Source organism: Dermacentor variabilis, chromosome 3, assembly GCF_050947875.1.
Source record: "Dermacentor variabilis isolate Ectoservices chromosome 3, ASM5094787v1, whole genome shotgun sequence".
Taxonomy (NCBI): Eukaryota; Metazoa; Arthropoda; class Arachnida; order Ixodida; family Ixodidae; genus Dermacentor; species Dermacentor variabilis.
This window is the reverse complement of record NC_134570.1, coordinates 128827322-128839400: the sequence shown is the minus strand read 5'-3', so window position 1 is coordinate 128839400 and position 12079 is coordinate 128827322. Positions and strand designations below refer to the sequence as shown.

The following is a 12079-nucleotide window of genomic DNA, read 5'->3' as shown; positions in this document are numbered from 1 at the left end:
CGGTGTTGTGATGAGAATCGACTGATGAAGCTGGTGTGACAAAGGAACCATCACGACAGTGTGGCGACGGTGTGACAACGAATGTATGACGACCACTTTATGACGAAGACGCAAGGGCGACGGTGTCATGTCAACGGTGGAATAATTACCTTTGAATAGCGACAAGAAGACGAATTGTATGGCAAAAAAGGAATCACGTGGATAAAGTGATGAGGGCGGTGGACGACGGGTTGACGACAACGGGATGACGTTTGACACAACGACGATGGTGCGATACACAGTGACGACTGTATGGCGAGAATGGTGTGATGACAATTCTAATATGGCTACTCTATCCCCATAACTGAATCGTGACGATGGCTTGAGGACGACGATATTAAGCCAATTGAACGACGAAGCTGGAATGACTACGATGATACAACCGCCATAGTACTGCGACGATGGTATCACAACGCGTATATGTTGATACTGGGCAGTAAAGTTCGGAAATTATTTTCGTGACTACGCTCAACCTGCTCGGTTCTCTGGTGCCTAACTTGGCATCTTGCCTTAATTAAATCCCATAAAAAAATTACCAAGAAAAAGATTGCGTGAGATGCACATCGCGAAATTACAATTAGATTAACGAAGAATGGCATGCAAGTTGCCTAATAATTTTATTGCCATCAATTATCTTTGGTTAAAATTGACACCAATTTATCACATGACTTTACATCACAGCAGAGGTGAAATGCACTCACGAAGTGCGGTTCTATTACCGTGAATTAACACGAATATTCCAGATAAAGTATCAGCATGCCAACATACCGCGCGATAGAGCAAGTTCTATATGCTTAGGTCAATATTGCAAGATGATCCTGCCTTAGTCATCAAACCGTAGTGTTAAACTTTTTTGTTAAATATTACAATTTTTTCAAGTTTGTTACAAAAGTGTAAGTAATAGAAATGGGGCGTGAGCAGAAATTACGTCCGTAGAACCATTTCTCGGTTGGCACATATTAAGCACTACACCAAAGCGAAATTGGACCTGCACTTAGGAAGGCAATACGATATAGCGCGTCTAGCGCATAACAATACGGCCAAGCTGTGGTTCTCTTCATTACTATATCGTTCTTTTTCGTCTAGGCTCACTTCCTTTGCCCTTATTTCCATATTCTCCGCGTGGACGTCTATTATTCAGACAAAACAACAATGTTTCGTAAGAAGAAATAGGAGCTAATTAGTGAAGTTTGCGACACTTCTAACAGCAGAATATAGTGTTCACAAGTCCAACCAAAAGCGACGCCTTCATAGTACGGCTGAGAAGACAAAAATGGCTGTCTCTTCATCCGATACCTCATAACATAACGTGCAATACGGCGGCCTTTAAGACGGCACCGATATGCGCAGCCCTAAAGTCGCCATTGTCCTTATAGTACAATGATATGCAATATTATCCATGCGATATTATCTCGCGAAGCCGCTCAGGGAAACTCGCCATAAGAATGCACGAATTGCATCAAAACACCGTCACCAGGCATGTATGCAAATTGGAAAGAGATAACAGAATCCGCCTAGGTGAATTCCAACAGAGAAATGTATGGTCTGGGCCATAGCACATGTAGGATTAGCGTGGGCCACTGCGCTCCACCTGGTAACGTATTCTTTATGAACCTGAGTGAGTCCCTTACTCTCGACGAGCGCTGTCAAGCATGCCCGTAATGGCACTGCCAAAGCCCATACATTTGCAAGCGTTACATTTGGCATTCGTTACGATATATGAAATAGACGAAAATTGTGGAAAGCAGTCCAGTTCGTGTACTATTACAAGTGCGTTGAAACACGGAAAGCCAGTGAAATAGATCTACTGTTTGTTTAGGGGCCCCTAAGAAATTTCGTTGCACGCTAAGCATGCGTAATGCATTCTGTGTAGGAAATGCATTTATTCTGTTTAGAGCAAGAGACAGTGTTTGATTCTAAGTAGATTCACCTGTTTCTAATTCTTCTGCTTGCTTCTGCGATTCTAAAATGGGTACTGCGCAACAAGGGAAGGAAGAAATAAACTGATCCGGCCAGAAAAAGGAACAGAGCGCTGACTTCCAACTGGTTTTATTAGCAGATTGCACGTAATACACAGCCGCTAGAAAGCATCAAGCAATGTCATCTAAACACGTCGCAAAATGTCATAACGAGAGAAGTCTACAACATGATAAGTCACAGCACACGCGCCATTCTGCCACGCACGGTTAAACTAACGAAGAACTCTTACTTACTGTAAAGATCGACACAAAGATTGCGCGCTAAAACGCGTGCTGCGAGTCCTTGCTGGGATATGCTTCAATAATCTGCTGTGTAAGATGTAATCAGTGCTGTTTCAGCAGTCTACATCGATAAGAAATCGGCTTGCATCCACAATCACGACAGCGCATTCCTATCTCTCCTTAAATAGCTCGGTGCACAAGGTAAACATATTCTTTTAGCCTTTCAATAGGACAGCGAGCAGATTAGCCTATATGTCTAATCACACATGATATTGACATTGATTAAACGGATATATATATATATATATATATATATATATATATATATATATATATATATATATATGCAAAACTGGTCCCAGCCTTAATGGAAGACTAAAGGAATACGATTAATATGTGCGCAGCGTTATTTACCGAAATATAGAAATTGGCTTTCGCGATTGTGGATGTAAGCCGAATTTTTTTTTTCGGCGTGAAGTGCTGAAAAAGCACCGCTAACAACTTACGCAAGGGATAAGTGAAGCAAAGGGGGTCATAACGCTGGAAGACACGCACAAGAGCGGCACAAGAGGACGAGCGCTAACTTTCAACTGAATGTTTATTTCCAGAAGACCAGCGTACTTAGAGACCCGCATGCCAAAAAGGCCCAGTAACTGCACATGAAAACCAGCTGCTTCTAGGAACGCAAATTGACTTGCATTTAGAGCAACTCATGGAGAACTGATGTTGAGCGGCCCTCGCTGTCAAAGCAGCTTGACAAAAGTCTCGCGTAGCTTTATCCACAATCATATACAAAACAAAGCACTTCTTAAACAAGGGTTTACACCCACAATCACCACTTTGCACAGACACATTGATCATCCCGGTGTCGGTTCAATTTTTGGTTATGTTCTCTAACCTACATTCAGATATATCCCAGACTGCCCAAGGTAAGCCATCCCGCACGTAACGGAAGGCGATAAACAACATTCTTTACACATGACACAAGAGGGGGCCGATGATTCCTTTTACAACATGCGTGTTTTCTGGCAAACGGACCTCTGGCATTGCATAAGCTGGGTAATTTCTGCGAAACAGAAAATACTACGCCTACTTTAACCATTCGTCAAAGCTTCTTTAGTGCGTGTGATACAGTTTGCAAATACGGCACAGTCTCCTTTTTCATATTGTCACTACTGCTAATGTGCGTGCCATTCTGTTTCTTTAAGTTCTTTAATGCACATTCTGCTACTGTACAAGTACATGGTCAGTGTTAACTAACAGGCGTCGGACAGACGCTCTTTTTTATGTCAAATTGCTTCTAGGCATTTTATGGGGGCATGATTTCCGGTGCGCGTTGTGTCAAGACACAGGTTAGCAATTGCTCTTCTCACTGGCTTAAAATGAGATTAATGATGCGAATGCCGCATCTCATTGTCATGACGATGATATTCGCAACAAATATGACTCTCGAACAAAATAATTCTTAAGTCTAAAAACTAGATGCAATTATTGACGAGTAGTTCATGTGTTACCCCTACACTGTCAATAGATCGACAAACAAACGTGAACTAAATCATTTGCCGATTGAGTAGAATCAAACAGGACTAGGTAATCGCCTACATGTATAATGATTTTGGGGGTCCTCACCTCATATATACAAACTTGTATGACTGTCATAGTTGACCAAAAAAATATCCGTAAGTATGGGTCCCAGACACGACACAATGCGAGCCCCCATCTAATGAAGATTGATGTGCCCATTGCATTCCGCGTAGCTTGAATTCAAAAGAACGCAAAAAGTTCTAGCACTCAGTTGAAAGGTTGGCTACAGCGACATTCCTTTTTTCAACCACGGCTAATGCACTCAGGTCTCCATTATTCTGTGAACTATCTCTTGTTTAGAATCCACTGAATGCTTTAAATATATCAGCGTGCTTTTTTTCCCTGGGCATTTGTTCAGTTTCCCTGTAAAGCCTATGAAACAGAAGTTCGGTAGAGAGCTCGAAGCATCTCGTTAGCAGTGACGTAGGCGCATTGTGTAGGGTGACATTTATTATGCATTGCCCATGGTCAGGCTTCCTCGCCTCTGTATAAATCAGTGGGAAGGAATTTCGCGGCTATGATATCACTTCATTTGCTATGAGGACCACGCCATAACGCAGAAGTTTCTCATTGCAAGAGACATGAGAGCGGGCATGTGGGAGAGTGAAGGAGAGCCGACAAAACTGTGAACACGAAGAAACAAACACATGAAAGGTTGAATCAAAACAAAGAAAATTCTTGCAAGTATTCTAATGGCGGTGTCTTTCATAACTTAGGCAACAACAAAAAAAAAACTCAGGGCGCAAAGCTGACGGGATTCTGTAGAACAGAAGTTGCGTACAATTCCCAAGAACTTTAGTTGATGATATTGTCGGCTCCAACGAATTGCATTGGTGCATCCTATGTTAATTACTGCAGCGCCCTCATTCTCGTATAATCAATGTCGTACCGTGGCTGTATGGCATTGGTTTCAAGTTTTCACGAATAATTTGCAGTAACAAGCACTAAGGGTAACACATCTTCCTTGACAGCAAAAGCACAAATGATGTGAGTCCTCCGAACACTTGGGTAGAGTGTGTGAACTGTCTCCTACTACTTCAGCGTTCTGCCGAAACAAAATAGGAGCCCTGTGTATGCATTTGCAAACCGCCTTTTAATGATCAGTGTTAGTAAATGGTATTATTGAAATATTTCACTAATAAGTTCGTTCCTATATGGCCAGAAGGTGGCAAAATGTCATCCCTTAATTTGCAATTTGCGTCATGTGACACAAAAAAGTCGCGTTAGTGCGCTCCTACCGTGAGTGACACCGAGTGTGAGCGATATCCATACGATGCTAGGTGCCAAGGCCGAACACATGACGCCAGCCCAGGCAAGGATGCTACCGATCGTCATCACTCCAAGCGGGTTGACCCGCTCGAAAAACACGGCCACTAGGAGTCCTGGAGGAGAAAATAAATCAACAGACTTCAGCGATTGGTCTGGCAGTGAATCTATTTACTACGACAGTGATAGGATATTGCCAGGAAAATCATTTCAAGAAATAAATTATTCGCTATGCACGAAACACCTTCTTCCACTACAGTATTGACTTGTATGACATAGGAAATCTCTGCACATACGCCCTCCCCTACCTTTGCACGTGTTACCAAGAGCTAGACGTGACCGTTGCCCAAGTGCGGACGGTCACAGGAAGGCGAGTTCAAATCCTGTGGTTACGCAGTTTTGTTCTTAGCACTTATTCGGCTGATGTCATTTCACTGTGTCGGTGTTTGTAGGAAACACCTAATGTGCCACAGGAATTTATAGTTTTCAACCTATATAGTGATCCCTTTGACTGTCATGTAATATTTTATCAGTGGGCATGTGTGTCATGGAGACACCCATGAGCCAACAGCATAAATAAAGTTTATTACGCCGTGATTTGTTGTTTCACTATTTAGAAATGAGATGCACTTCATAGCGCTCCAGTGCCCTGCTATGTAAGCCGGTTAGATGGGGCTTGGAGTACGTGCACTTCGGGCAATGTTCCTTTTGTGGCCCTCCGTGGAGTGTAAAGGTAAGCATGAGGTCTCCTGACGGCTACACGATCACAACGCTAACGAAGGCGATCGTCGCCAACTACGTCAGTAAGACTGAAATGACGGACGATCGAAAAAAAGAAACAACCGATAGTGCTTACTTTTCACTGCTGTCCCACAAAACGAAACCTTAAAGGGGTCCTGAACCACCTCTTGGGCTTGGTAAAAAAATATAGTCCGCGGATGGCGTAGGCTGCTGTGAATATTCAACCAAGTTTTGCAGTCGTGCGCGGCGTCTGGAGCTCCCTAACGGAGCGCGAATTCACTTTCCCCTCAAGGGCTCTAATTTGAGCACAAGCCTGCGCCTCACTGCCTTACGCATGCTTTATTTCGTCATATAATGGAGTTCCATAGGTGGATGCTATTGGCCAATTGCTGACGAAATCAAACAAAGCGTTTGGATAAGTGAGCTTCCTCCTGCTATTACTGAGTATGTTTATTAACAAAGCCCAATAAACATGTTGAAGTAAACGCAAATGTGCTTTCAAGATTCAATAATAATCAGGTACTTCCGGAAGAAGCTGACTATCGTCTGCTCACGCCGGGCCGCGGCATCCCTCGTAGGCAATTAATTTTAGCCCGCAAGCTTATCGGTGTCGTAGCCGTTCGGTCTCGCCAATTTCGAGTAGGGTTGAACGCTCAACTAGCCTCGATCTAAGCGAAACTTAGGCTCAGACCATACTGACACTTGCCATAGCACGCTCACTGGTGGAAGCTTCGGGTAGACGCTTGGCAGACTAACTGATAGCACTTCAAAAATGCGCGATTTCTACCATCTGTCTATCTGTACTATCTGTCTCTCAAGCTGGTCAAGGACAAATCTGGTCCGAACCACGTAGCATGGTCAGACGGCTGCATATGAGGAGGATTACACACCCGAGCCTTGTTGTGCACGAAGCAAACGCTGCACATACGCATTGCGATTGCAGGTAGCTGCGGTATGCTACGTGGCGTAGATACCGCGAACACCGCGGTGCGCCTTGACGAGCCCACTGACTTAGCACCCTTCGGCTTGCTGAGGACAACTTCGTTTGGCTTAAGTTTTACGGGTCGTAGGCACCAAAATCATAAGTGGCGTCGTCGTTAACATCCAAAAGCAAATTTGAACTCTTCGCCACGGTGACATTTAGAAGGCGAAGCAATGTGGGCGTGCCGCGATTCGCTGTAATCTTCGCAGTGCAAAGGCTTGAAGAGGGCGTGGAAGCACCGCGGAGGCCGTGTTTGATAGCCAATAACCCCGCTTCTGTAGAACGCATTTAAGTACTTTTTACGGCCAAGTATTTCTAAAACAGCCTATTTCCACTTGAAATGCCTTCCTCCACTCCGATAAAAAGTGGTTCCTGACCCCTTTAACCTAACTCGGCTAAAGAATGCATCAGCCACAGTGACCAGAGTGCCTTTCAGGCAGAACGCCGAGTCTTCCAGCTCCACTCCTGTTGTAAATTTCTTAGACTTTGCCAGTAAACTGCTGTTTTCTCCTTCACTGCGATGGAGATGGAGTCTCACGCGCGTCCGCCGGACTCGGCAGTGCCCGCGGCGGCTGCCTCCAGGAAGCGCAACGGCACCGATAGCGACACTGACAGCGATGACACCATGCAGTACTATGTCAGCAGTGAATATTCTGGTGACGACACTTTCGAGCTGGTGCGGAGTCGTAAAGCAAAGCGAAGATTTCTCAACGCATCATAGAATTCGGGTGAGTCCACCGTGCGATCCTCGCGCAATACCGAGATGCTCACCATCCTGTTCGCGCCAGTTCTCGCCACTGGCAACCTGAGACGCCTCAACAGGCAAGCCATGTTTTCCCATCTAGAGACGCTCCTACCGAATGAAATCAAAGACATCAGAGTGAACACCCGTAAGAACGTGTTAGCGATCGACGTAGAACACGTGGCTGCGTTGGATTCTTTGCGCAAAGTGACGGAACTTGACGGAATGGAAGTCCGCCGTTATATTCCGCTGGGCAAACGAGTCAGCACTGGCGTAATTCACTATAATGACGAGGCAATTGTCGACTCCGACCTGTCGATCCTAATCAAGCCTGTCACAGAAAACACCATCATCACAAACGCGTTTCGTCTCGGCACGTCACGGCGTGTTAAGATCATATTTAGGGGAAATCCCTGCCATCTTATGTAAAAGTGGGCCACTTCCGACACGCAGTTCGCCCGTTTATACCAAAACATCTGCAGTGCTGGGAGTGCGTGAAGCTTGGCCATGTGAGTAGTGTGTGGAACAACACTACCGTCTGTTCTTGCTGCACTGGGCCCCACACCACTAACACGTGCGAGGCCAATGTGCTGAAGTGCACAAACTGCAGCGGCCCTCACGATGCATCCTCGAAGGAATGCCCTGTGATTGGAAAGGAATTGGCACTACTGAAGAAAATGGTTAGAGACCGCTCGTCTCTCCAAGAAGCAGCAACATCTATTAGGCAATGACGATCACGTCGCCGACGTTGATCAAGAGCCTCCAAAGGCTCTACAGGACGCCTGTCGCGTACATTTCAACCCACTCTTCCGCCCAGCTAAATACAGTCAGCTCAAAGGACAAAGGTGCATTGAACAGCACGGCTGCTGACGCTTGGCCGGCAATCCCCAGGCTACATGCCCCTGCTGAGCGAAATAAGAGTTCTACAGCAAGGGAGACTCCGTCTCTTCCTATAAGCTGTCGGACCAGGATCAACAAATTGTTGTCATGATCGGCTCTCAGGTGAGAACTCGGCTCTCATCGGCTCTCATGTTGCCCACTTGAAGAAGAGGCTCACATCTAGGGTTCACGTCTTCATGTTCATCACCGGCAAAACATGGGGATCGTCAGTAGGCTCCATGCTACAGCTATATAGAGCACTTTTTATTGGATTCCTACGCTATAGAGCTCCCGTGCTTGCTAAAACATACAAGTGAAATCTTCGAGAACTTCCGAGCGTGCAAGCACAGGCACTACGTGTTTGCCTAGTCCTTCCGCGGAGCACCTCAAATGCAGGAACCGTTATAATGGCTCAAGACCATTCGATCATAACTCACATTCGCACCGACACGCTTAAGGCCCATGTTCGTAATGCAATCAAGCTCACTTGCCTGCCTGCCAGAACGATGACCACAGGCGTCCTTGTCCAACGAGGTCAACCTCCATCGTGCCTCCCTACCATCGGGCTTTACACCCTCAGCACGTTCATCCTCAGCTGTGTGGTGTTTAAAACGACCTCAAGTGTGTCTTACGGTTCCAGGGATAAGAGAGAAGACCGACCTGCCTACCTTGGCCTTGAAGCAAGCAACTCTGGATTGTTTGCACACTTTATACGTTGACCGAGTCTACATATATACGGATGGCTCTTCCACTCAGACCAGCTCCACCGGCGCAGTGGTTATACCATCACGATCACTAAGCATCTGATACAAGATTTCTCACTTGGCACCATCGACCGAGTCGGAGCTTGCTGCCCTCCGACGTGCCCTTGTTTATATTAAAAACCAACCGGCTAATCGGTGGGCAATATTCTGCGATTCGAAGGCGGGCATACAATTTCTTCTGTCATCTCTTTGTCGCGGGTCGTGTGAACAACTCGTGTCGGAGATATAAGAAATGCACCATCACATGGTCACGAAAGGACACGACGTTGTGTTTCAGTGGCTGCCTGGTCATTGCGGTATCTCCGGCAACGACGTCGCTGACGAAGCTGCTAGGAAAGCACATGAAGGAGCAACGCTTGTTTCTGTACTTTTATCGAGGACTGACGCAGCCCAACGCATAAGCAAGGTAAGCGCACCGTATGACATTGGAGAAGTGGTACGCACCTGAATTCCCCCAACATCGATTGCATTCCCTCGATCCATCTATGCAACTGCGGCTGTTGCCAGGGCTTCCGCGTAACGAGGAAACAATGCTGTGCCGCTTACGCTTGGTCGTCGCATTCACAAATGCATACACGTTTTTGATTGGAATGGCCGATAGCGCCGAGTGTAATACCTGCGCTCTCGAGGAAACTATAGGACATCTACTTTGCTAATGCCCATTTTTGAAAATGAAATACATGATTTCAGCACAGCTCTCAACCAGTTAGGTAGAAAACCGCTCACCTTGAACAAGATCTTTGGACCATGACCTCGCATATGGCATAAAGGCCACAAAAGCGCTGCTGCGATATTTGAAAGCTACCGGATTGAGTCAGCGCCTGTGATCCGGACTGAGTGATCGAACGATATCAGCACTGGACTTTCTCTTCTTTTATTCTTTCCGCCCCCTTTTCCCTTTCAGCAGTGTAGGGTAGCCAACCGGCCACAGACCTAGTTAACCTCCCTACCTTTCATTTATCATATGCTCTCTCTCACCTTGCTGAGCAGCCTTCAATATCGAACAGCAGCCACTATCTCTTCTCTGATTGCTGGGTCTCTGGTCCCGGTGTGACAAATAATGATATAACATTAGAAGCGCTTGTAGAATGCTTCACTCCTGCAAAAATTAGAAGCGCCTACGTAAGTATATCTCAATATCTCTTTTACACCCAGTTTTCGGCGTTCAGAGAAAGCTGGACTTTCTTTAAACGATTCTCGCCTTGCTCTAGGTTGGCAGAGGAGCAGCTCTGGCGGCGCAGCCTCAAATTTATTACCTACGCCTATGCTAGAGTTACTAATTTGTTTATAACGCTAGAAACATGTATCCAGGAAAGCAGGTGTAATAATCCTTTACCGGCCATTTCACTTGTTGCATCAATGAGCGTGTCCGGCCACGACGCCGTGGACCGACACACTCGAAACTCTTCCATGATGCTGAGATAGAAAATTCCCGAAGAGCGGATGGACGCAGAGCCGAAGAAAAATGCGGCGGCAGCAACAATGGTCACGTGCCAGTCCTTGTCGGTTTCGTACATGTGGCCCTGCAGTAGCGCCTGCAATGCAAAAACAACAGTACTGTTTAATGAAGGTCTATTCTTGATCCGTCACGGGGCGTATGAGTCCCCGCCATGGGCATCCCTAAAAGAAGCCTTTGCATTACAGCTATATAAATGGGTGTATAGTAAATAAATGAGATGCAACAATGTTTACGCCCAAGCGTACATGACTTTCTGGAGAAATCGGCGATGCGATGTTTGAAACAGCGAAGGAAGGGAGCGCAGGAATAGGAAGGCTCCTGGAGGTGTAGAAGAGAATAGCGCACAGGGAAATTACGAAGGGGCGCACTGAGCGCAGGGATTTAGAGCGCAGGGCAAAGCAAGGCCACCTACACTCCATCTCACAATTGACAGCACTGTGGAAGGTAGAGGCGCGCTTAGTCGATCATCATAGAGCGCTCTAAATAATTGGGTTGCTACGCGCCTGTCGCCCCCGTGATTTGAGAGGTGGCTCCATGTGTGTGGAAAAAGGTGTACTAATGTATTTCGCAATTTTTTATTTTTATTGCAGGTTGCGTGTGGAGTCTTTCTGGTCTTTTTCGCTTGTTTTTAAATAGGCGAACCCGTTCTAAAGGGACTGGCCCGACTTCCTTTTTATCACCACCTATTCGTAACAGTTCTTGTCGCGTCTGAATTCTTTTCAGTGTTTGAGCTACGTGTATTACAAATACTTACTTCAGCGTAGCCACTGCCATAGAGGCCGTGGCTGACGTATGTCGAGGGAGGCGAAATCAATGAATCAATCAACCAATCAATCAATAAAAAAGGAACAATCGATCGATCTATCAAACAAAATTTCTATTTTCCAATGTAATAGTTGGGGTTTTCTCGTTCTCATTTTTGCTACTCTGACTGCGACAGTACTGAATGGTCCCGACTTGTACGCACACATGTGATAATTAGGTTAACCCTTTCGAGGAGTTTTTATTTATTTTGTTTATTTTCACAATACTGCGGACATCTGTCAAAGCAGGATGGGGCTACGTGAGCAAATGCAAAAAAAGCGAACATACAAATATGTATAATTGATACAGTCAACAAGATTCATCAAGTGGGTGGTTGTAACCAGGGGAATTTCCAGGTAAGGCTTTCCAATCATTGATTATTTTCGGAAAAAATGGGTATTTAAAAAGGTTTGGTCGTGCAAAGTACGGTTTTAAATACTGGCTGTGATTGTGGCGGGAAATTCGAGATGTGTCCTTAATAATATAGTCGCGCGGTTGTATTTCTAGTTTCCCGTATTAAAGCTGGCGAAAAAAATTTAATCTGGCAGTTTTTCTTCGATCACATAGTAGTTTCTAGTTTGCGTTTTCCAGCATAGTCCTTGTGGAATCACGTCGTTT

The 12079-nt window shown here is 45.6% G+C and overlaps 1 protein-coding gene across 1 annotated transcript in view; it reads right to left on the bottom strand.

The window, feature by feature from the left end:
* The window catches only part of LOC142574739 (monocarboxylate transporter 5-like), a 28508-nt gene extending 17778 nt beyond the window's left edge, over window positions 1-10730 (bottom strand). Inside the window, exons 1-2 of the mRNA XM_075683761.1 lie at window positions 10535-10730; window positions 5063-5206 (exon numbers count right to left, since the gene is read on the bottom strand). Coding sequence (XP_075539876.1) covers window positions 5063-5206; window positions 10535-10715 — 325 coding nt within the window. The 5' untranslated portion in view covers window positions 10716-10730. The remainder of the gene's footprint in view (window positions 1-5062; window positions 5207-10534) is intronic.
* Between the last annotated feature and the right edge of the window lie 1349 nt (window positions 10731-12079).